The following is a 23,274-nucleotide window of genomic DNA, read 5'->3' as shown; positions in this document are numbered from 1 at the left end:
GGGATGGGTCAGTGTACCAACTGTCCATAAACATGACAGTCATTTAATGGTTCCTCTTTATACTTCCCAGAGTAATGGCCTTTGGATGTTCTGAATGTTCCTCATGTCAGTATTTCTCCAGCTGCCGAGAATGAAATCGTATTAGGATAAGCTAGTAAAGTTCCTTGGCTTAGGATGAAAATGACTAAATCTGGGCATTGTTTTCGGTATAATCCATTTTATTACTGCAGTTCTTTAGCACACTCTCCAAGTTCAACTATTTATTACCCACACACGAATACCCTACACACTATCAGCAAGAGCCACTTAAGCACACACAAAGAAGTCCAAGACACGTCTCTCAGGCTCTTAATAACTGCCTCTAGCATCTGAATCCTGCCATTCTTTCCCTAATGAGCTCACTTCCTTCAGCCTATTGATGCTCAGAGGCCATTGTCACAGTACAGGGATGATTCTGCACGCTCAGGGCATATGTAAGCACATGAACACAAAGCATACTGACACATGGTGCAGATGCAAGTGAACATATGTGCCAGGCCAGACATATGCATTCACATACATGTGGAAACATACATAAGAAAGTGTGTGCACACACATGATGTACACACACGCATATATATATATATTACACGTCTCAACCATGTATACCACACACACATATGCAAACATGCACACATGTAACATACACACATGGACTCACACATATACTATACACAAAATCTTAATATATTACACACACAACACATATACACGTGTATATACATGTATGTATAGACACTACACACATGTATACATATATACTATATATAAACAACACACACACACCACAATACACACATGCATGCATCCACACTCACATAGACACACACACACACACACACACACACACACACATAGAGTCTTAGTTAGGATTTCTGTTGCTGTAATAAAATACCATGAGCAAAAGCAACTTGGGGAGGGAAGTACCTCTCTTTATACCCTCATCATGGTCCATCACTGAGGAGAGTCAGGACAGGGACGCAAGGCAGGTACCTGAGACAGGAGCTGATGCAGAGACCATGAAGGGGTGCTGCTTACAGGCTTGCTCTTCGTGTCTGCTCAGCCTGCTTTCTTATACACCCTTGGACTGACTATGACTCAGAGAGGCACTACCCACAGTAGATTAGGTCCTTCCACATCAGTTAGTAACTAAGAAAGTTCCCCACAGACTTGCCTATGGGCCAATCTTTTAGATATATTTTCACGTGTGTGTGTGTGTGTGTGTGTGTGTGTGTGTGTGTGTCTGTGTGTCTGTGTGTATGGATTCTATGCGCTCTTAATTTTTCAGATTTAAGGTCATGGTCCACAATGGAAAATCTGATCCATTAACTGCTCCAAGTGAATTCATCACTATTTCTTGAAGAGTGTGTGTATGTATAGTACATTGTATAGGCACCCTTTGATGTGTGTGCATGTGTGTACGTGTGTTGTCGTGTGCATGCAAGTACATGTTTTATGTGGACGCATGTGCATGTGTGTGTTGTCGTGTATATGCAAGTACATGTTTTATGTACACGCATGTGTGTGGTATAGTATATGTGCAAGTACATGTTTTGCCTATGTGCATGTGTTTATGGACTTGTGTGTTTGAGTATGTGGGGTGGGGCTGATGGTAGGAAGTTGCTGGACAAGGAAGTTGCTGGGCAAGGAAGCTGCTGGACAAGGAAGTTGCTGGTTGACTAGACCGGCCGGCCAGAGTTACAGCTGTGTTGCACCACACTAGCCTTTCACATGGGCGTGGGAGATCCAAACTCCTTATGCTTACACTGAAGGCACGGTACTGACTGAGCCGTCTCCCCACCGTTTTATCCTGCAGTCAATTTACACATTTGTGAGGGCAGACAGTTCCTCAGCAAATGCTAACGCCACACACCCATCCCTTTTGGTCCTCACTTTCTCCCACGCGATAAAGCCATCAGGACTCAGATGAGGGAAGTTTGGGCCATCCACACAGGGACAGAGAGAAGTGATCACACTTTGCACACGGTGGCCTACACACTGAATGAAGTCGCTTGTCATTACCTTGAGGAGGTCTCCTTCAGCGAGTTCAAAAGCCTTGGCTCTAAGTTGAATGCCCTTCCCCGGCTGGGTCTGGATGGAGTAGATACATTCGTGATTGTTATTGTAGTTCACAGGAAAGTTGGGGGACAGCAAAGTGCCCTGAGTGCCCGTGACCGAGTTCCCACACTCCGCTGGAACGACAATCATAATATCCACAGATTAACTCACTCACACAGAAAGCCACGTGCAACTCTGCATCACCTCACAGGGGAGACAAGGTTGTCTGCCTGCCCACCTGTCTGTCTGACTCCAGGACAGTCTACCAAACTTTTTGTTTACTTGTTTCTTTTGTTTTTCGAGATAGGGTTTCTCTATGTAGCCCTGTCTATCCTGGACTCACTTTGTAGACCAGGCTGGCCTCGAACTCTCAGAGATCCACCTGCCTGTACCTCCTGAGTGCTGGGATTAAAGGCATGCACCACCATGCCTGGCTTGCCTACCAAACTGTTAACAGCACTAGCCTGCCCACAATTCTGCCCGCTTCCTTCATCTTTCTCTGCTTGTTCCTTTTCTGTAGAAATAGAAAACACACTATCAGATGCCCCTTTCAATCAGCGTGTTAGTTCATTAAGGACCAGTCCTCCAACTCTCAACAGGCAAAACACCACAGCCACTTCACCAGTGTCACCTTAGCCAAGAGTCACACACACCAGACCACCGAGGCAAGCGCGAACCATCTTCCCTAGTTTAGACACAGGGCCTGTACTTAGCTGCCTGCACCTATTGTCAATCCAGAAAGAGAAAGGCCTCGGAATACCATCTCCCCGGGCCTGTGTTAAGGTCCCCAAGGCTCTGAAAAGGCTTTAGCACAGGCCTATCAAAACTGCTACATTTGCTGGCCAATAAAACCATCCTGCTTCTGGGAACCTGTTTCCTCTCCTGCAGAAGCCCTCATCTTTAGCACTCTTCTCAGGCCTGTGTCTATAGCAAGCCTCACATTCTACTTGATTTGTTAGCATCTCCGTCTCCTCCACTGTCTTATGATCCTTTGTGGAGGCTGGGAGGGAGCGGGGCGGTGGCAGGGCACAGCTAGGGGGACCCTTCATGCAAACTATAAGCTTACACAGGGGCCTGGGGCCATGCTTGAAGAAGCTGTACATTTCCAAGGCCCATGTCTATAAAAAATAAATATTGGTCGAATAAACGAACGAATGGAGGTAACGTGACCATACACCGATCTCAGAAGAGGCATGGGGCTAAAAATAGTCAGGTTGCAGAAGGGTGGAAACGGGAGCCCAGATGGCAGGCTCATTACTTGTCTGGACAGATGGGAGGTTTGGAGCATGGCTCTGTAGTGGTTGCTGGCCCGGCTGCTCTCCCCTGCAGCTGCTCTGTGCCCTTACTCTTGGCTGGAAGGACCTTCAAGTCCACTAAGTGGCCATTAGGCCTCCCTAGTTACCCAAAGCTGGGAGTGTGCTGGATGATACCCACAGGACACATGGAGACCTTCAGAACCCAGTCACTGCGGCCTTGGTCATATTCTTGAACGCTCTCTGGTCCCCAAAGCTACTGTTAGTTCTGTGAAGGTGGACACGGCCACCACCACAAAGTCTCTCATTTTCGACGGGCCCTGCTCCCTAGCCCCTGGCCTCTTCCCTGCTTTAGTTTCCTAAGACTTTACATAGGACCTTGCTTGTTTATCTTGAAGGCGACGGGGTGCCTTCGGTGCTTGAAACTCAGCTGATGAGCGCAGTGACCAAATATCAGATAAACGGGCCAAACTGGCATATAAAACCGAAGGGACAAGGTGGGTGGACACACTGGGATAGCAGCTGCTGACAAGTTCAGCTAGCCCGTTTCTAGACTGCGTACTTCCTGGATACCCTCAGCTAAGGGTGAGGCTTGGGGGGGGGGCTGCTGAAGGCTGTGCACAGTTTAACATGATGACAACTCACTCTATCTGGCGCTGTGCCCGTGTCTCTGGACTTCACACGCCTCCCTTCCATCTAGGCAGAGGCACGAGGTGCCATGGGGTGGACAGGCCGCGGAGGCAGGCAAGTTCCAGCAGCTCTCCCTACCCTGCACTCTTTATCTGGGCTGTAAAAATATCCTCCCGGGACTAGAGAATAAAAGTGTACGGTGTGGGGCTGGAGAGATGGCTCAGTGGTTAAGAGCTCGGCCTGCTCTTCTGGAGGTCCCGAGTTCAATTCCCAGCAACCACATGATGGCTCATAACCATCTACAATGTGATCTGATGCCCTCTTCTGCAGATAAAGCACTCACTTACAATAAATAAATAAATAAAGTATACGGTGTGATGTAGGAAACAGGTGAACACAGAGGGGGTGGTCAACACAGTAGGCCTTCATTTAGTGCAGTTCTTCCTCTCCGTTCCAGCTTGTCGGCCTCCGCTGGGCATCCTATCTGCTCTGGAACTCTCAGGAATCTTATAGGAGAGTCTTAGCTGCCCAGGCTCACAGTGCCCTTACTGTTCCTAAAGCCCCCTACCCTTTGCCCAGCTCATGAGCGATGGCTTCCTCAAACATGGCCTCCTCTGGCCGACCTTAAGACTGCTGCTTTCCCAGACCCCGGCTTCCTGCATTCCAGCTTTGCGTCCTATCTCTGGCCTAGCAAGACCCTCCTGTCTTTCCTACACACCCAGCACACATGGAAGGGGACCAAGACGGCTTGTCTTATAGGTAGCTCACCCAGTGACAGGGTCCTGACTCCCTGCCAAAGCCTTGGTTCTAGGTACAAAAGAAGGGACAAAAATGGGAAGGGATGTGACACTTGCTTCTGGGAGAGATTCCGAGGAGGCAGGGGAGATGAGCAGAAGGCACGGGAAGCCAAACACAGGCGTAAATGGAAATAAACCAGTGTTCCAGGGAGACAAACAGGCACATGCCCAGGGAAGTGTCGCTGCTGACTCAGACATCTGTGACTTCTGCCATCCCTGTCAGACGAGGTCTCGGTAAGGGCAGGGGCTGTGTCTTATCCATCAGTCTGGGGCTCCTGAGGCGGGGAGTTAGGTCTTCTCCATCGCTTTGGGGTTTCCAAAGACTGGCCCACGTCTCTTTTTTGCAGACTGGGGTCAGCTCCCAGGGTCAAGGCTGTCTCTTCCGCATCAAATGCAGGAGCCCCTGAGGTCAGAGGCTGGATCACCCTGCCACACTGTGAATTAGAGCTCAGGGCTGTTTGCTCCACGGCTAGGAATGCCCCTGGTGGCACAGAGTGGGGCTAAATCATCTAAGTGACGCCATACAGTGAAGGTGGCAAGTGGGAGCAGCCCCACGGGTGGGCAGGCCTGCCATAAGTCTGGTGGGAGTCTCCACTGCAGGGCTGGTTGTAATTAGAGGTGATTATAATTGCCGTGTGTTATTAATACCATGTGAAACAAAAGACAAATGTAATGAGGAAAATATTGTGTGGTGTCGTGCACAAACAGTAATTGGAATAATGAGTTAAAGGATGAGATGGTACAATGAGACTGGCGAGGCGGGAGCCTCAGTGGGGCGAGCATCTGGGGCCCAGGGAGCCCCTCTGGAAGCAAACTCTCTCCAAGGCCCTCATGGAAGGGGTTTTCCAGCTGCGAGGGCAGCTGCTGTTGGGGAGGCCTGAACTGACCTTCCCCAGGGTGAGTTCCAGTGTAGCTTCTTATGTCTGAATGCTTCTCCCCGCCCCCTCTGAATTTGTAAAAGAGTATTGACAAACTAACGACAAGCCATTAATCCATAAATAAAATGATAAAGATGTTATCGGCAAAATGACAATTATGCGGCTCCATGTGGCTTATGGAAACGGGGGCACCTCATGTAGAATGAGTCAGACGTGGCTGTCTCCATTTTATAAATGAGGAAGCCAGGCAGAAGGGTCTGGTGGTGCTGATGGTTTGGTAGCTGGCAGAGCAGAGGCCTGACCCTGAGCTGTGTGCCTGCTCAGCAGGGCCCATCCCGTCCTGATTAGCTGTCCTCTGCAGAGCCCTGAGCCCCTCGGAGTTGTCCAGGGCAGGGCTGGCCTCATGGGCTTGTTTGCTTTTTAACCTCTCCTCTTCCTTCCTGTTTTTGTGTTTGTGCACTTGCGTGCATATACATGTGGAAGGCAGAGGAGAATGCCGGCTCTACTGTCCACCTTGTTTTATTTTTGAGACAGGGTCCAATAAACCTGGATCTTGCCGAGATACTAAACTGGGTGGTCAGCCAGCCCCTGGGGCATCCATTTGGCTCTGCCTTCTCAGTGTTGGGATTACAAGTGTGTGCCATTACGCTTGGCTTTTATATGTTGGTGCTGGGGATTGGACTCGGGTCCTCATGCTTGCAAGACTGACACTTTACTGGCTGGGTTATTACCTCAGCCTTCTTCTTTCTTCTTCTCTTTCCCTATTCCTCTCCTTCCTCTCTTCTCCTTCCATATTTCCCCCTCCTCCATCCTCTGTTTCTGTCTCTCTCTCTTCCTCCCCGCTTCATGGTTGACCTAAGGACCTCCTGCACACTAGGCAAGCTCTCCACCTCTGAGCTACATCCCTGGCACCTTTTGAGATGCTAGGCTCTCTTTTAACGCATGCACTGCTACTCTGATCTGTTCCTTATGAGCGCTCCCTGGCTCCCCGAGAGCACGGTAAGTGCTTCACAATTCATCCCATGCTCTATTGGGTCCCACACTGAGGCCACTGAGCAAACAGAGCCTCCAGCCACAGTAGCAATTGTCCCCATCTAAGTTGTCACCCTACTTTCCACTCCCTCTGGGTCCAAAGCTCTGATCCAACCTTAGTCTGGACTCTAGCAAGACTGTAGGCCAGCCTGGTGCCAATGCCCTGCCCACTCCCTGTCCTCCTCACCATGTCCTCTTCCACTGCCACCTGCACCCAGGTGGCTTCCCACCTGTTCCTCCAACACCAAGGAGCCTCGTGGCTGAGGCCTAACCACTCTGTCTCCTCATGTCCAGTTCTTCCTTGCCTTGGCTAAAACGCCCTTCATTAGAGGGGCCCTTCCTGCCCACCTTCACAAAGAAGCAGCCTTCCTCCGGCATGTTCTCCGCTGACTTTTCCCTCCATGCTTCTGAGTGCTCACACAGTCTACACATACCTACATGTTCCTGGAGTGCTCCCCACTGAGTGAGGGTCTCTCTCTGTGGTGTTCACTCTGCATCCCCAGGGGCTAGAATAGAAGCCAGACCAGGGCATACTAGGTGCATCATAACTGATCCCACTTTTCCCCTTCCACGGGTGGAGAGTCCTCCTAGGGATTTGCCAAGAGAAGACAGCCCCACACTGCTGGAGTGGCACTCCTGTTGGGCAAAGGCTATACTATACCTCCTCCACTAGCCACCCCTCCCCTGCTATATACAGTATTTTGCAAGAGGCATCCAAAAGCCAAGACCTGCACTACTGGCTGGAGGTGAGCATACTGAGGTCAGAGGCACCCCCAGAATCTACCGGAACCGCTTGTCAAAGACCAGGTCATGCCACAGAGTGGATTCCTCTGCATCTCAGAGAGGTAATTAGGCTACAGGTCCAAGTGCCCCCTGCGGGTAAGTGTCACTAAACTGATCCTCAAACCCAGGCCTGTTAGCCTTCCGTTTGGGTACAGCCCCCCCTGCACCCTCTCCCCCCACCCCGTGCCTCACACTAAATTTGGCCCACCCCATTAAGTGAAGCAGAATGAAAGCACGTGACCACCTACCAACACACCTTGGCAGAGGCGAGCTCCACAGGCGCCGTCTGCCCCCCAGGCACGTGATGCGGGCCGTGCCCTCCAGACGGTACCCGGGGAAGCAGGAGAAGGTCAAGGTGTCACCCACACCAAACTGTAAGCCCTTCCGGATGCTGTAGGCTGGGACCTCAGGCTCTTCACAGGGCTCCAGGTCGTACTCTGTAAAAGGAGGCAGTGGGGGTGTTAAGCGCACAGACAGATGGGCACAGCCCCAGCCCTAGCCCCAGAGGAAAGAACCAGAAATAAAAAACAAAGACTACAGCACTGCTAGCCCTCAACAGGTGTGGAGAAAAGAAGAGTTACCCTGAGGGGCTGAGGCTGAGAGAAATGTTCAGAATCCTCATTATGGAGGGGTGGGGGGGGAGTCACCAGAGTCTGGGAGAACTGCTCCATGGGGGGACTTCTGAGCCTCACCCCCACCCTTTGGTGCCATTTGAACCTGAGACCTGGGGCTGGCAGATGCTCTGACACTTTCTCTCCAGGTATAACCATCTCAACACACTCAGCCATTTTCAGGAGGGGAGGGGCTATGACCTTGCTTCAAGCAACCTACACTAGGATTCTGAATCAGATGCCTCTCTGGGAAGTTTCCTCTGGGCAAGGCTGCCTTTGAGGTCAAAGGCACGCACAGCGGGTGGTAACAACAGGCCAAGGACCTGCGTAATGTCTTTAGTGACAGTGTGGTAACGACTATCTCTCCATGCCCAGTGCTATGTATGACAAGGATGGAGGTCTCACTGGCCAGGCCTGCCCAGGCAGGTGGTCTGGGGGCTTCCGTGAAGAGGGCTGTGGGAGACTAAGCTGAGACACATCTAAGGAGGTGTTCATCAGTATCTCTCTGTGTCCTGTTGATGCAGGAGGCCTTGGGTACCTCAGCATGAGGGTGGTGGAGGCAGTAGTAATGGAAATAAAGCCCTCTTCTCCCTGAATGCCAAGAAAGAGCTTTCTTCTCAGGATCCCCAAACACAGAGCTAAATATGTATTGCTCTGGGATTCGCGTTGATGCCGAATGAAACTGGAACATTGATGCATGAATGCTCAACTCTTGCTGTAATTGTTAGGGTTGTGAAACAGGAGCGAATCAAGAGGAAAATGTGAGGAGGGAAGATCAGGAAAAGACTTTTGTGCAATCTTCTAGTCAGCCATATTGGTCCTTCTGTTCAAAGCATCCCCCGAGTAGGAGAATGAACCTACAGACCCCATGCCAAGGCCATTCCCAGGAAGTTCTTCCTTGTGTTCAAGCTAAGTATCTCTGGCTGTGATTTTGAGGTCATTCACCCTAAGCCTGGAGAGCTACGCCAGGGACGGTCGCACTCATTACCTGAGAAGGTGATGTTGAACCCTTCATAGGACATGGAGAAATCAGAGACGAAGCGGACCTGAGCGGTGAAGTTTCCGTAGAGGCCTGCGCTGATAGGCGCTGGCAGCCTCGAGCCGGTCAGCTGCCTCAGGGGCTGGGAGAAGCTACCATTTTCAGTAATGAGGAGGTAGTCATGGCCGCTCTCCAGGTGGAAGGTGTGGAAGGTAAAGAAGACACCTGTGGAGAGAGCAGAGGGCCAGACCGGGGTGGGCAGGAGGCTGGAGGCGAACTCCAAGCTCCGCGTTCTGGTGGTCAGCACTTGCGAGGGGCATTCGCGGATACTCTACGACACTGCTCCACAGCCGTTCGCTGTGTCTTTATGGAGTCTGTACCACGGCTGAGCATCCAGGGTGAGGAGGAGAGCAAGGCCCACGTGTTAAACAAGTGGCTGCAGTCAGAGGGGTGGAGACGACATTGAATGGACATCAGGCCCACCATGGGTGCCTAGACAGCCGTCTACGGCAGGAAGATGGCTCTGTTGGTAAAATGCTTGCTGTGAGGACCAGAGTTCAATCTCCAGAATCCATGTGCACAGGCAAAGTGTGGTTGTTTATGCTTGGTGATCCCATAGCTGTGGAGGCAGAGACAGGCTGCTCCTCGTGGCTCACTGGCAAGCCAGATTAGCCTAGTCTGTGACTCCCAGCCAGTGAGCCATCCTGTCTCAAAGAGTCATCAAAAGATGGCTCTGAAAAGCAACATTCAAGGCTGTCCTCTGGCATCCACACACATGTGAACCAGTGTTCACACATGCATCCAAATAAACATGCACACAGAACTAAGTAATTGGTAAAAGATGTAGCAGGAAGGGAGGCATGCGAGACAGCTTTGCAAAGGAGAGAATGCTTTGACTTGAATCTTGGAAGGACTCACAGTCATTCAATAGGTTAAGACAAGGAAGATGGTCCCTGGCAAGGGACAAGCCTATCTCTGGGGCTAGGGCATCTGTGATGTTCAGGCCTTCATGAGCAGCCGCATATCTGGGCATCTTCAGGAGAAATGTGTGGACCTGAAGCTGGGGACAGACCTGGCACTTCGCTGGAGCCAGCAAGATGGCTGTCCCCTCCCAGCACAGGTCAGATGTTTGGTTATATAGCAAAATGGTGGTCAGGCAGGAGAGAGGGCAGAGATGTCAGTTACAAGGATGGCTGCTTGCCCTAGACCAGGGGTGGGCCTGACATCAGTGGCAAGAGCAGGCAGAGGATAAGGAAATCCCAGGCAGGTGGGTGGGCAGCAATGGCAGGTGCGATGCGGAGGGGAGAAAGGGTTGGCTGCGAATGCTTCAATCTGAAGACAGGAAGCTGTAGCAGAGAGCAGAACCTGGCTCTGGCATTGGGTCCAGCCCAGCAGAGTTAGCGGTGTCAGAGAAGGGGAGGTAGGAGCTGAGAAATGGCATGAGATGGAGGAGGGGCAGAGGCAGCAAAGAGAACTGGAGAGTGGACGGAGGTGGGATGCGAGCATCCTTGGACCACAGCAGGCATGTATCTGCGTGCTGATTTCCATAGGGTCCTTGGCACCTACCGAGTGTCAGGGTTGGGGCGGGAGACTAAGAGCGTAAAGCAAAGTAAGCGCGATAATATCCCTTCACTGTGTTCTAAGTCCCTGGTGCCACTCTCCTTGCTGGCCTGGTTGCTCTGCAGCCAGCACTTAGCAGCTGGAAAGGAAGTTGTAGAAACAGATCTGCCAGGTACCCTAAAACGTGGGTGCTATCCGTCCCATCTCAGTCTTGTACCAGGGAAAAACAAGGCACAACGAGATGAAGTCATTTGTCCATGGTCCTCCTTCATAGGCGGCAGAGCTGAACCCAGGCCACCTGACTGCAGAGGTGAGTCTGTCCTCCTCCAACTCCAGGATGCAGCCTCTCAGGCTACAGGAAGAGAGAGGGTGGGGAGGAAGCTGATGGAAAGAAGGACATTAAAGACACAGCAGCTCTTGAATGTGTCCTGACTTCAGCTGTGTTCGTGTGGGTCTCCGTGAAAGTGTACGCGCAAGCGTATTGCAGACCGGTACATTCATGGGTCGTGTAGTGTGACGAGGACAGGGCCCGGTTGCTGCTCTGTGTGTGGGCTACAGACCAGCAGAGGGCATCACGTGGGAGCTTATGAGAAATGCCTCCCTGTCGACCTACTAGGGCACAATCTGCGTGCATGCGCATACCGCCTCTCCCAGGGAGTAAACATTTGGCTGGGAGTGTAAGGCTGAGCAAACCCAGCTGACACCCTTGGGTTTCCCAGCTGCGCTGAGTGCTTGGGGGCTTCGTTGGCCATTGTGAGAAAAATGAAGACACTGTCATAGAAATAGAGAGGTGCTAGTTGGCGTTTGAATCCTATTTGGTGTGACAGATGCACACAGTGGTGTGAGCACAGGGCAGAAATTGCAGGGGTCACACGACTGTCTGCAAGTGGAAGGGCAGTAGCCAGAGATGCCTGGGTCATTCTCTCCGTGCCTTCCCTCAGCGGCAGTGGGTGAATGGCAGACTCCCCTCCCCCAGGTGGCAAATAGTCTTTAGGGTGAGGCACAGCTGAAAGAGCCACACTGCCAGGCTCCTGATGCCACCCTGCCACACAGCAGGAACCCAACAGGGATCCAACAGGCGATGTGGGCTCCAGATCCGCAGGTGACCTGGTAGGTTAGGAGAGGCCATTCCTGGTACAGCCTGAGGATAGGGACCTCGAGAGACTAAAATGCCAACATTACCACATCAAAGGAGCCCATTTGCAGAGAGAGAGATGGTAGAACCTGGGACTGTGTGGAGTTAGAAGGGGCTATGCACAATACAGCCTGATGCTTTTGTGATGTTTTCTTCAGCCCACTTCCATTCTTGGAAGTGAAGTATTCCTTCCTTCTTGGCAAGCTGTCCTTCTATTTCTAACCAGGTGTTGCTGGTGCAATGTTTTGCCCTGGGGCAGAAGAGCCTACGAACTTGAACATGAAGACCCAGATCAGTTGTCTTAAGCCTGCTTTCTCTGACACTCTGGGCTACTTTACTGCTCTGACTCCCCATGCCTAAAAGATACATCTTTCTCTCTGTCTCCCCTCCTCCTGGCAACTGCCTGGATCTCCATATTGCCCATCCTGTTTTTTTTTTTTCCCCTTGAAATTTGATATAAATTGTCTTCAAGCTTTCGGGTCTCCTTTTAAGTTCCTTTATTAATGATATTAAGAACCCAAAGGAGGGAAACCTCCATTTTTCCAGTAACACTGAGGTGTCTGCAAAGTCACATTCTCTGGACCCTGCAGTGCGAGTTCCCTTCACCATCCCACATCAGGGACTTAACCTAAAGCCATCCTGCTACCACACACTATTGAAACACAGCGCCCTGGGGGACTTTGATGTCACGCTGAGGGAATCTCCTGTGCAGAGAAGGGATGAGCTGGGGGCTGGTCTCCCAGAAAGAAACCTCACACAGGTCTGAGAACTTGTCATCTTTTAGGAAAGACTGAACCGGAGAATAAAGATGGGTGAGACCAAACCTTGCCTAGGACTGTTTGCTTAGCTATACATATCTCTTGCCATCTATTTAAACCCAAATCTCATGTTAGGACTCTAAAGATAGACATGGTGTTCTCTCCCTCTCCCTCCCTCTCTCTGACACTCTGTCTCTCTCCCTCTCCTTCTTCCTCCTTCTACCCCTCCCCCCCCATTTCCCCCTCTCTCATGTGTGATTGGACCTCTTTGTCCACATTGAATAAGTCTCTCTTTTATGCTTTTTCACTAATACTTTACTCCCTTAATTGGCATATTGAGGACTGATGGCCAACACTGGTTCTCTCAGGCTGCCAAGGCTCCGGGTCTGACCCTGACTCTGGTAACCCTACCATATGGCGACTGAACAATTCTGAATAAAGTTCAACTTTGCCCAGCTGGGTTTCTGCTTGTTTGGGAGAAACTCAAATAAGCAACCCCCGGGGGTTTGTTAGACCAACACAGTCTTAGGAGCAGAAGATCCGGAGAGAGGTGTGGACTCAGTTCCTTTCAATTCACACCTCCAAACAGATCTGTAGTTCCTGCTGTGCCTGGCGGATATCAGGGGGAGGGGAAAGTGTTGGGAACCTGAGAACTGTCTTTTAATGAAGTCCTGTAAGAAGGAACCAAACTGAAGCCATTTTGAATAAACTTCCATTTTGAATAGGGGTCAAATAAAGTTTAAGTTCCCAAGACCTCCATGGGTAACTGACATCCTGCTTGACAGAGAGAGACAAGTACTTGGGTAACTGACATGCTGGTTGGCAAGTTGAGGCATGAATGCTAGGCAAGTCGCCCTGCCACAGTTGAATAAACTAACAGAAGCACAAGTTCCTGTGTACCACAAAGACATGTTCCTAAGGAAGACCCCTATCCCTAGATCCTGATTGGTGAAAAAATGTTACTGTAACTTGGCATAGAGGTTTGTGGTTTTCAAGATTACAAGCTCTGTAATACTCTGGCTTGGAAGTGGGTGGGTGGGTGGGTCACAGTTTAGCTCCTGAGTCTGTTCTGAGGCCCTGATTGGTCAGTGGTGCCTTGATTACAATTTTTTTTTTTTTTTTTTTTTTTTTTTTTTTGTCATCTGCATTGACCTGTTTTTGAGTTGCGTTGTATCATAAGACTCTAAATTTGCATGGAGGTGGGGGTTAAGATGAAAGGTCAAAACTGGGACTGTCTTCTGTCCCCTGATGCTGATGAGTTCTAGAAACTGAGGTCTGGGTAGCTAGGACTCAGCAGGTGTCCTGCGGAAGGTCTGCTTCATCCCAGGGTTTCCCTGCCTGGATTCTTGGGGCTCGATGCTAGTTAGGGGAAGCTTTTGCCTGCTTCTGGGGAGGGTCTAAGGAGGTCTGGTCACTCCCCACAACCTCTCGTGGCTTCACAGACCTTTTATCCTGGCCAGTCCCTTCCTGGACATTATCCTTGAACACAAGCTTGCATTTGGACTCCAGGATGCTTGCCTAAGACCCTGCTGTTTCTATTGTCTGCCTGCTTCATCGTGGTACACTGAGATGTGGGTCTACGTCATCAGACAAGCATTTGTTAATATAGTCGCTGAATGAGCCGAAGTGACTTCTGGGTAGACATGCACAGAAATATAATGATATATGCAATTGCACGTTCACAGATGCTCAGACATAGAAGCACGCTCCTCTCTGATCACAGGTCTCAGATACAGGAGGCCTTGAATACAGGGGTTGTCTTTCTAGGGACCCTCAGGCTTGCCTTGCCTTCCAGAAGGTTCCTACCTTGCCTTGATGGAGAAGCTCTGGGCCATCCTAGCCCTGGGCAGAGTTGGCCTTGAAGGCCAAGGTAGATGTTTCCACACATGTGGTGTGTGTAGAAATAATCTTTCAAGTTTTTCCTTTATGCAAATAGTGTGGTTACATAGACATATTCCTCATTAATGGAAATACAAGTTAAACGATGGGAATAAAGGAAGGACAGCTAGGGTGAGCATGCACGGGAGGTCTCTGCAGATCATTTCCTGGACATACAGCCCGGCTTCTGCCTTATAAAGGTAAAAGACTCTGGGGGGGCATTGCTTTGCTATTTGACTTCTTGGCACAGCTCTAATGGTCTGTAGGCATTCTTTCCTGTATTATTCCTTTCTGTAGCTGCTCTCTGTGTTTATTTCATGGTGTGTGTGTGTGTGTGTGTGTGTGTGTGTGTGTGTGTGTGTGCGTTTATATGCTACATGCACGCAGTGTCTCTGAAAGCCATTGCATGGAGTCAGATTCCCTGGAGCTGGAGTCAGAGGCAGCCATGGGTCACCTGAAGTGGGTCTGAGAACTGAATTTGGGTCACCTTTCCAGTTTCTCTAGCTCTCATGGACTTAAATCAGCTAATCCACTTGCGCTCGTGTGTGCAAGCACATGTGCTACGTACGCATGCTCATGTGTGTAGAAGGCCAGGCCGGCTATTGGTGTCTCCCTCCTCTATTACTTCCAAGTCACTGTTTGAGGCAGGGTCTCTCACTGGACGTGGCGCTTGCTGATCTGGCTGGCAGCTGAGCACGCCCAGGAAGCCTCCCATCTCTGTGTCCACAGCATTGGTGATACATGTGCGGTGCTTGTCCACACTGGCTGGCGGTGAGGCAGTGAGGCACAACCGTGCCTACACCACACTGTGCCTTATGCTGTCCTGACATGACACGGGTAGGGAAACTGTGCTTCATTACTGGCTGAAATTGCCTGTCTTTAATTATTCGTGGGGCTGATGCTTTCAATTTGTATTTCAATTATGAAGTGTTAGTTTATAGGTCTGCTCATTTTTCAGCCTGATGGGCCGGGCAGGGTTTTCTTACAGAATTTAAGAGCTCTTTACACATTAGGCTGGCAGGCCTTAGTCAATTACATATATCAGAGATTTTGTGTGTGTGTGTGTATTTACTATTGACTTTGCATTGTCATTGAGTTTTTTTTAAATATGAATCCTATCGATTTTTAAATTTTAATTGAATCTAGCAGCCTTTGCTCTTATGGATTATCTGTTAAAGGCACGTCCTACCAGATGCTAAAACTATCCACGACATTCTGTTGCTACTATCCATGTGGCTTTGATGATGAGGTATCAGCAAGGTTTTAAACTTTCCTTTTCAAATGGCTAAATGTGTGTGTGTGTGGGGGGGGGTATGGATGTACATGTGTATGGAGAGGCTGCACATGCATGTGTGTCTGTGTGTGTGTGTGTGTAGATGTACACGGGTATGGAGAAGCTGCATGTGTATGTATGTATGTGTGTGTGTGTACACATGTATGGAGAGGCTGCACATGTCTCTCTCTCTCTGTGTGTGTGTGTGTGTACATGTGTATGGAGAAGTTGCACATGCGTGTCTTTGTGTGTGTGTGTATGTATGTGTGTAGATGTACATATTGTATGGGGAGGCTGCACTTGCATGTGTGTCTCTGTGTGTGTGTGTGTGTGTGTGTGTGTGTGTGTGTGTGGTGTACACGTGTATGGGGAGGCTGCACGTGCACGTGTGGGTGTGCATGTCCTGTTCCTCAATAGCTGTCCATACTGTTTTTGGGGCCAAGGGTTCTTCTCACTTGGACCTGGGGCTCACTGATTAGCGCTAGCTTGACTAGCTAGGGAGTCCAGAGATCCTCCTTTCTCTGCCTTCCCAGCTTTGAGATTACAAGGGTGAGCAGACACAGTGTCCTGTTTTTCACATGGGTGCTGGGGATCAAACTCAGGCCCTCATGTTTGCAAAGCAAGGATTTCGCCAACTGAGATTCTTCTGTGGGAGCACAATCCCACTGTTTCTAAATTCCATTTATGTAACCTCTTCAATGCATCTAAAAGCGATACTTCAGTTACAGTCTGGTTTGGCTGTTTACCTAGGCTGGTGCACAGAGGGGCATCTATTCCTGGACGCTTACTGTACCCCTGCTGAGTAAAGGATGTCCACTTCCAGATGAACTTACTGACCCACACTTTCAGCCCATACTGACATTTGGGTATCTGGGAGGGTTTTCCTTCTATTTCTACTTCCTAATCTCCACTTTTCTGCATGCTAATTCTTCTAGATCGGAGTTTTTGTTTTGTTTTGTTTTTTAAATGAAAGGCACACACCACAGTTATCGGTGACAGATTGTCAAACTCGGATGCCTGTCTCCTATTCCCAGTGTAGGAAACCTAAATCTGTGAGCCTAGGTGCTAGAATTCTTGGTAAACCGCAGGCTGGAGGAGCCACCTCCAGAGGGATGTTAGGATAAACGTCTGGGGGGAGAGGCTGTAATAGCCTCATTTCCGCTGATCTCTCTAACCCACTGTCTGCCACGTGGGTGGAATTTGACCTGGTCAGCAGTGTGCACCCACTAACTTGTAACTAGCACCCTTGCTTGGAACTTGGACTCCTTGACAGCGGAAGCAAGCAGCACAGGCTGGGGAGGCAAATGAATGTGTGTCAGCCCCAGAAAGAAGGATGTGATAAGGGGCTGCCATGTGCACACTCTGAAGGGTGACCACGAGGACAGATGAGGGGATGTTAGTATTCTGGGTTCCTCTAGGATACAAGACAAGGACAGAGGTTTCAGAGACACCGAAGACATGATGCCGAGACAACAGGTTTACCGAGAATGACAGTAGCCCGGACTGGCAGCACTGGCCTGCCATCTCTGATATTAGGATGCAATAGGATTACAAGTTCAAGACCAGCCGGGACACTTTAGCAAAGCCCTGCCTCCAGATAAAACGTAAAAAGAGGGCCAGACAAATCTAGCCCCATGGTAGGGGCTTGTCACACATGCATATGGTCTATGTTTAGTACCTATCTCTGTGCCATTCTGAAAAAGAAAAAAAAAAGAAAAAGATAAAGAAAAATGATAGCAGAGACTTGTTTGTGGGACAACTTCTCTCATCTCCGTACCAATAAGGGTGTGCCACTATTTTATGGGGTTTGATGGCTCGTCCTTAGTGAGGTCTCTTAAAGCAAGAGAGAGGAGATGCTTAGCAGTAGTTACCGAGAGGCTTCTGCCACACAGACAGGTGTGCAGCTCCCGAAAGTTTTCCTCATGGTGGGAAAATCCAGCCTTAGCTCACATGCCACCATGTAGTGACGTCTTCACGGAGGTTGCTCTGACCTGGGACCCTGGAGTCCTGGCCACGAGGTCAGTACCTGCCACAGGCTTAAACACTCACCTTTGCCGTGTGATGTCTCGATAACCCAGGTGCAGTTCAAGTTGTTGGGGTAGAAGTCAGGGAACCCAGGTGACAAGATGGTGCCACTGGAGCCTTGAATGAAGCCACCACAGAGAGCTGTAGGAGTGAAGTGGGCAGAGAAAGGCAGAGTGTCTCGGAGAGCTCCCCTAACCATCCTTCATGTACGCACTTCCCCCCAAACCGCCAAGTGACTCAGTGGCTCAGGCTTCTGGTTTATCAGGGAAGGAAAAGAATGTGCTCTTTATCGCCCCCTGCTGGTGCGCCTCACCTTCACAGCTGGGAAGGGCTCTACTCCACTGAAAGTTAGGTTCACACTCCAGGGGCTCCCCATCGCTTAACGTGTAGCCGGAATCACAGCTGAAGGTCACCAGGGCACCCACATAGAAGTCATTGCCATGACGCTGTCCATTGACGGGGATGCCTGGATCCAGACAGTGGTCTGATTGCAGTGTAATAGCTGGAAAAGAGAGGCCACATCTGTAACAGACAGCATGTGATGTCGCCAAGTAAATGACTTCATGAAATGTGGCCCTAAGTATTCACAGGGATGGGGCGGGGGGAGGCCTTTGAAAGGCCCGGCTCCCAAGCAGGTTCGCACATGTGACTGTTTACCGTAACTTAGGCACTACTATATCAAGGCTTCGTGAGAAAGCATGAGTAAGCAAATGACCCTGTCCTTACGATGATCTCAACCCACATCCGTGACACTTCCTACTTTGGTCTGGAAAGTATTGACGTGGCTGGGAGGGTGGGTAACCCTCTAAGTCAAGGGGGTGAATGGAGAGGATGAGAAAAGGCAGGTGCGAGGGAGGTGTCAGCTGACTTCAAATTCCCAGCCAGGCAGCACTTGCTCCCACAATGCAAGGTACGGCTGCACCCAGTCACCTGTAGACAGAGGGAACTGCGAGGTGTGCACCAAGGGTCATGACCTGTGAGAGAGGCTGAGCCAGCACCTTCCAATGAGAGCATTTTGATCAGACAATGTTCTGGCACGGCGGGGGCTGGGCCCAGGGTAGGACACAGTCGGAGGCTTTCACCCACCCAGGTCCGTCTGGTTGTCTACCTCTCTGTACCACCCACTGAGACTCACTCTCATAGCGGAGCTGGAAGCCGATGTCTGAGTGACTCTTGTCTGTCGAGAAGAGGAGGTAGAGGTAGTTGCTGGTGCTGATGAGGAACTGGGGCACCTGGGTCCCATGGTAAACTCCAATCAAAGGCGCTGAATATGTCTTTCCATCTCGCACTTCCAGGGTGTCATAGTTGACTTCAGTTTTAAACCTACCAAGCAAGGCAAATGGAGGGGGGGAGGGAGGGAGGGAGAAGATGTCTTATGAAACCCAAAGTGTTTCGTTTGCTCTGCCTCACTCGGGGATCCAGATGACCAGACTTCAGCAGACAGGATATTTTAATGCAATTTGCATATATTTATTAACCAGGTGGAAAGACTTCCTCTCCTGGATTTAACTCCCTTCTCCCTTCCATTCCAGGAAATACACTTGCAGTCCTTCTAGAACACAGGCCAGGATCCATCTTGAGACCCAGAGACAAAGCTTTAATGGGGGTTCAACATGTTCTAGGCCAGGTGTTCATCCACAGAAGCCCCAGGATCAGACCAGGTCTTCAGCATAGAGAGAACTAAGATCAGCGTTTACACTTGTGATGTACACACCTACACTGTGATGTTTTAAAGCCTAGGGCAATAACGAATATGCACACGTGGGCAAGTGCCCCACGCCACACAGCAGGCTTCCTGTGCCAACCTGCACAGGACAGTTTGCAGACCATGAGTTTCATGCCACTGATGCCCCAGCTGGAGGAAGTCTAGCTCATGTCTGGAGGCTACTTTCCCACAAAGGGGCTGAAGTAGAGCACTTCTTGGGAGTGGAGGGAACACTTGAGCAGGATTTAGGACAGAGGTTGGGGAGCCCTCCCTGTCAAGTTGAGAAGGTGTGAGTTGTGTTTACACTTGAGGTGCCTTCTCTCCCTCCCTCCCTCCCTCCCTCCCTCCCTCCCCCTCTCTCTCTCTCTCTCTCTCTCTCTCTCTCTCTCTCACGCGCGCGTGCATATGCGCACGCGTTGGTTTCTTGAGACAGGGTTTTTCCGTGTAGCCTTGGCTGTCCTGGAACTCACTCTGTAGACCAGGCTGGCCTCAAACTCACAGTGATCCACCTGCCTTTGCCTCCCAAGTGCTAGGATTACAGCCATGTGCCGATACCACAGGCCAGCTCGCCATCTCTCTTTAAGGGGATAGCAAAGCAAAGGGCTCTAGGGACCAAGGTGAGCACTCACTTTCCCTCCCTTCCCTAGCCACTGACTCCCAGTACATCAACCGAACTCAAGAGTAGAGCCAGCGAGGCCATAAGTCCAATGCCTCTCTGCACTTCTGATGTCTTAGCTTTGGTGCCACACCCACCCCCCCCAGCTCTGTCAGAGTGGAGACATCACCCTTTCCCTGAATCTGTGGTCAGCAGCACCTGTCAAATGTAATTTTGATGGGGTATCCAGGTTGGGCTTCGATCACCCAGGCACAGCTCAAGGAATCCTTGTAGAAACCAGGCCAGCCTGGAGAGAGGATGGTCCCGCTGGGCGAAGTCAGGTGACCACCGCAGGGAGCTGGGGACAGAGGAAGAAAAGCGGATTTGTTGGGAGGCAATTGAATGAACAAATAAACAAAAACCCTCTCTATAAAATGTGTCAGCCAACAAGGACTTGTTTTGTTTTTATGGAAAATTACATCAAGTCTGAACTGTGAGCTTTGCAGACTGGGACCCTTATAGACGTGACCGGTTATGTCATTTACAGGTTTTGTTTTTATGGAAAATTACATCAAGTCTGAACTGTGAGCTTTGCAGACTGGGACCCTTATAGACGTGACCGGTTATGTCATTTACAGGTTTATAAAAGGCCTAAAGGAAAAAAGCTGAATATTCTTTCAACAGAGTCTGTTTGTCATTCCAGCGGGGCTAATATTTGGGTCACGCTGCTTTTTTTTTTCCTTCCTTTGTTCCACACCCAATTGTCAAGCCTCAGGCAGAGGCATCAGCCCAATCCTACCTCCTCCCATCAACGCCGGGGAGCTAGTGGCTAGACTCGGGGTCAGCTCAGGGCAGTATTGTGTCTCGCCACACTATGAGGACTGTGTTATTTGCCTTCTCCCACAGGCATGCCCAGTATTTAGCACAGCACGTGACACACAACTGTCCCTCTATGCTTGTTGGCTGACGGGTAAAAGAGTGGATATGAGTATGGATGTGCATTCTGGGGCAGGTGATTCGGCAAGACGCTGGCTGGTTCATCCCACCCTCTGGCTGGCTTTGGTCTCATGAAGCTCATCATTGGCGCTACTTAGGTGCCTAAGCATGCCTCCAGGATTCGCTCTTCCAGGCGCCATGTCCTCGCCTCCTAGCCTATGTGCTACTCCACCACGTTTCCTTCAGGACACACAGGGTGGGTTTCACTGTCTACCCTTTCTGCAGTCATGCCAAATCACATGGCCGCTTTGGCCTACAGGATGAGAACATGGGCGATGCCTGTCATGCCCGTGTGGAAAAGTTAAAAGTCAGCCAGTGGCTTGCAGAAATGTCCTCTTCCTGTTTCAGTGATCGTGGAAACAGGTGTCAAGACGGAAACCCCACCCACCTGGGCCATTCAAGGACTCCGAGAAGGGAGCCCACTGAGGGGCCGTGTTAAACACTGTGATGGTTAAGTTTTATTGTCAACTTGGTGGGATCCAAAGTCGCCTAGGGGATAAACCTCCAGGGTTCTCAGAGAGGGGATTTGTACCAGAGGTTAACTGAGGAGGCAAGAATCACTCTAAATGTTGGACACGCCATTCCCTGGGCTGACTGAAAAGAGAAAGAGACCTGCGTAGCAGTACTCTTCTCTCTGTTTCCTGACCGAGGGCGCAGCATGGCCAGCTGCCGCCAGCGCCCGGCACCATGGCTTTGCTGCCAAGATGAACTGCACGCTTGTGCATCGGACCAAACCTCTCCTTCCTTAAGCTCCTTTGGTGAGATGTTTTGTCACAGTGATGAGAAAAGTAACCCAGACACTCAGCTTAAATGGCTGGGGGCTGTTGGACTGGAGGTTGCTTAATAGTCTAACGTAGGTCACTTAAGGCTTGTGTAAGGGGGGCTGGAGAGATGGCTTAGTGGTTAAGAGCACTGTATGCTCTTCCAGAGGTCCTGAGTTCAATTCCCAGCAACCACATGGTGGCTCACAACCATCTATACTGGGATCTGTTCCCCTCTTCTGGCATGTAGGTACACATACAAATAGAGTACTCATATACGTATTAAATAAATAAATAAATAAATAAAAAAGACTTGTGTAAGCTTCATGAGGAAGGTGACCATACCACCACCACCACTGCCGCCACCACTGCCACCACACTAAGTCTATTGCCATTGTCATGGCCACTGTCCCTAGCTGAGCACTGAGTGCTCATGCCACATCAAGCATTTCCACACATATGTGACCATAGTCCCCAGAAGCCCCACCATGATGCTGGTGCTGTGGTCATCATATAAAGCTGAGGATCACGGAGGCTGAGTAATTAGGTTAGGCTTGCAATCACGCAAGACAGCACACAAGCACAAATCACAGCGACGCAGCCTCTAGGCTGTAAGGAAATGCCTGCTTCCCCTAGCCCAGTGGTTCTCAACCTTCCTGAGGCTGTGACCCTTTAATCCAGCTCCTCAGGCTGTGCTCACCCCCAACCATAACATTTTCATAGCTACTTCACCGCTGCTGTAATTTTGCTACTGTTGTGAACCATAATGCAAGTATCTGTGCTTTTTAATGGTCTTAGGTGACCCCTGTAAAAGAGTCTTTCAACCCCCAAAGGGGTTGAGACCCACATATTGAGAACAGCTGCTCCAAACCCTCTTACTGCAGACTTGCTAGAGGCAAAACAAAACAAAACAAAACAAAACAAAAAACCAAAACCAAAAACCAAAACCAAAACAAAAAAACCCTCCTAAACAGCACTGAGGTGGAAATAAAGGAGCCACCAGGCACCTCTTTCTTTGCAAATTCTAGATGCTTCCAGGTCATTGTCTTTGTAAAATCCAGTCAGATGTTCCTCATTCTTCTCTCAAGCTGATTTCTCCCTTTCCTTCTTTCCCCTCCCCTCCCCTCTTACTTCCTTCCTTCCCTCCCTCCCTCCTTTCCTTTCCTCCTCTCCTTTTTAGACACAGGGTCTCGTGTAGCCCAGAATATCCTCAAACTCACTATTAGCCAAGGATAATTCTCACCCTGCCTCCACCTCCAGAACGCTGGAGTCACAGGCATGCAGCTGGGGGTCAAACCCACAGGTCTGCACATGCTAGGCAAGCAATATGCCACTTAAGACGCAGTCTCAGTCCAGAGATTCTTTTTCTAAAAACATTGAATTTTATCATGCTGTTTTATGTGTCTGAGTGTTTTCCTTGCATGTATGCCTATGCATCATGTGTGTACCCAGTGCCTGAAGAAGCCAGAAGAGAGTTCTGTATCTCCTAGAACTGGAGTCACGGGTGGCTGTGAGGCGCTGTGTGGAA

The 23,274-nt window shown here is 50.1% G+C and overlaps 1 protein-coding gene across 1 annotated transcript in view; it reads right to left on the bottom strand.

Annotated features, from left to right (window-relative positions):
* Positions 1-23,274, bottom strand: part of Csmd2 (CUB and Sushi multiple domains 2) — a 561,027-nt gene that overhangs the window by 157,609 nt on the left and 380,144 nt on the right. The window contains exons 16-22 of the mRNA XM_051172054.1: positions 20,209-20,347; positions 18,825-19,012; positions 18,003-18,191; positions 17,714-17,830; positions 9,070-9,285; positions 7,719-7,907; positions 2,062-2,231 (exon numbers count right to left, since the gene is read on the bottom strand). Of these exons, the coding sequence (XP_051028011.1) occupies positions 2,062-2,231; positions 7,719-7,907; positions 9,070-9,285; positions 17,714-17,830; positions 18,003-18,191; positions 18,825-19,012; positions 20,209-20,347 (1,208 nt within the window). The remainder of the gene's footprint in view (positions 1-2,061; positions 2,232-7,718; positions 7,908-9,069; positions 9,286-17,713; positions 17,831-18,002; positions 18,192-18,824; positions 19,013-20,208; positions 20,348-23,274) is intronic.

Source organism: Acomys russatus, chromosome 29 (genome assembly GCF_903995435.1).
Source record: "Acomys russatus chromosome 29, mAcoRus1.1, whole genome shotgun sequence".
NCBI lineage: Eukaryota > Metazoa > Chordata > Mammalia > Rodentia > Muridae > Acomys > Acomys russatus.
The sequence above is the reverse complement of the archived record's forward strand: the minus strand, read 5'-3'. Positions and strand labels throughout refer to the sequence as shown.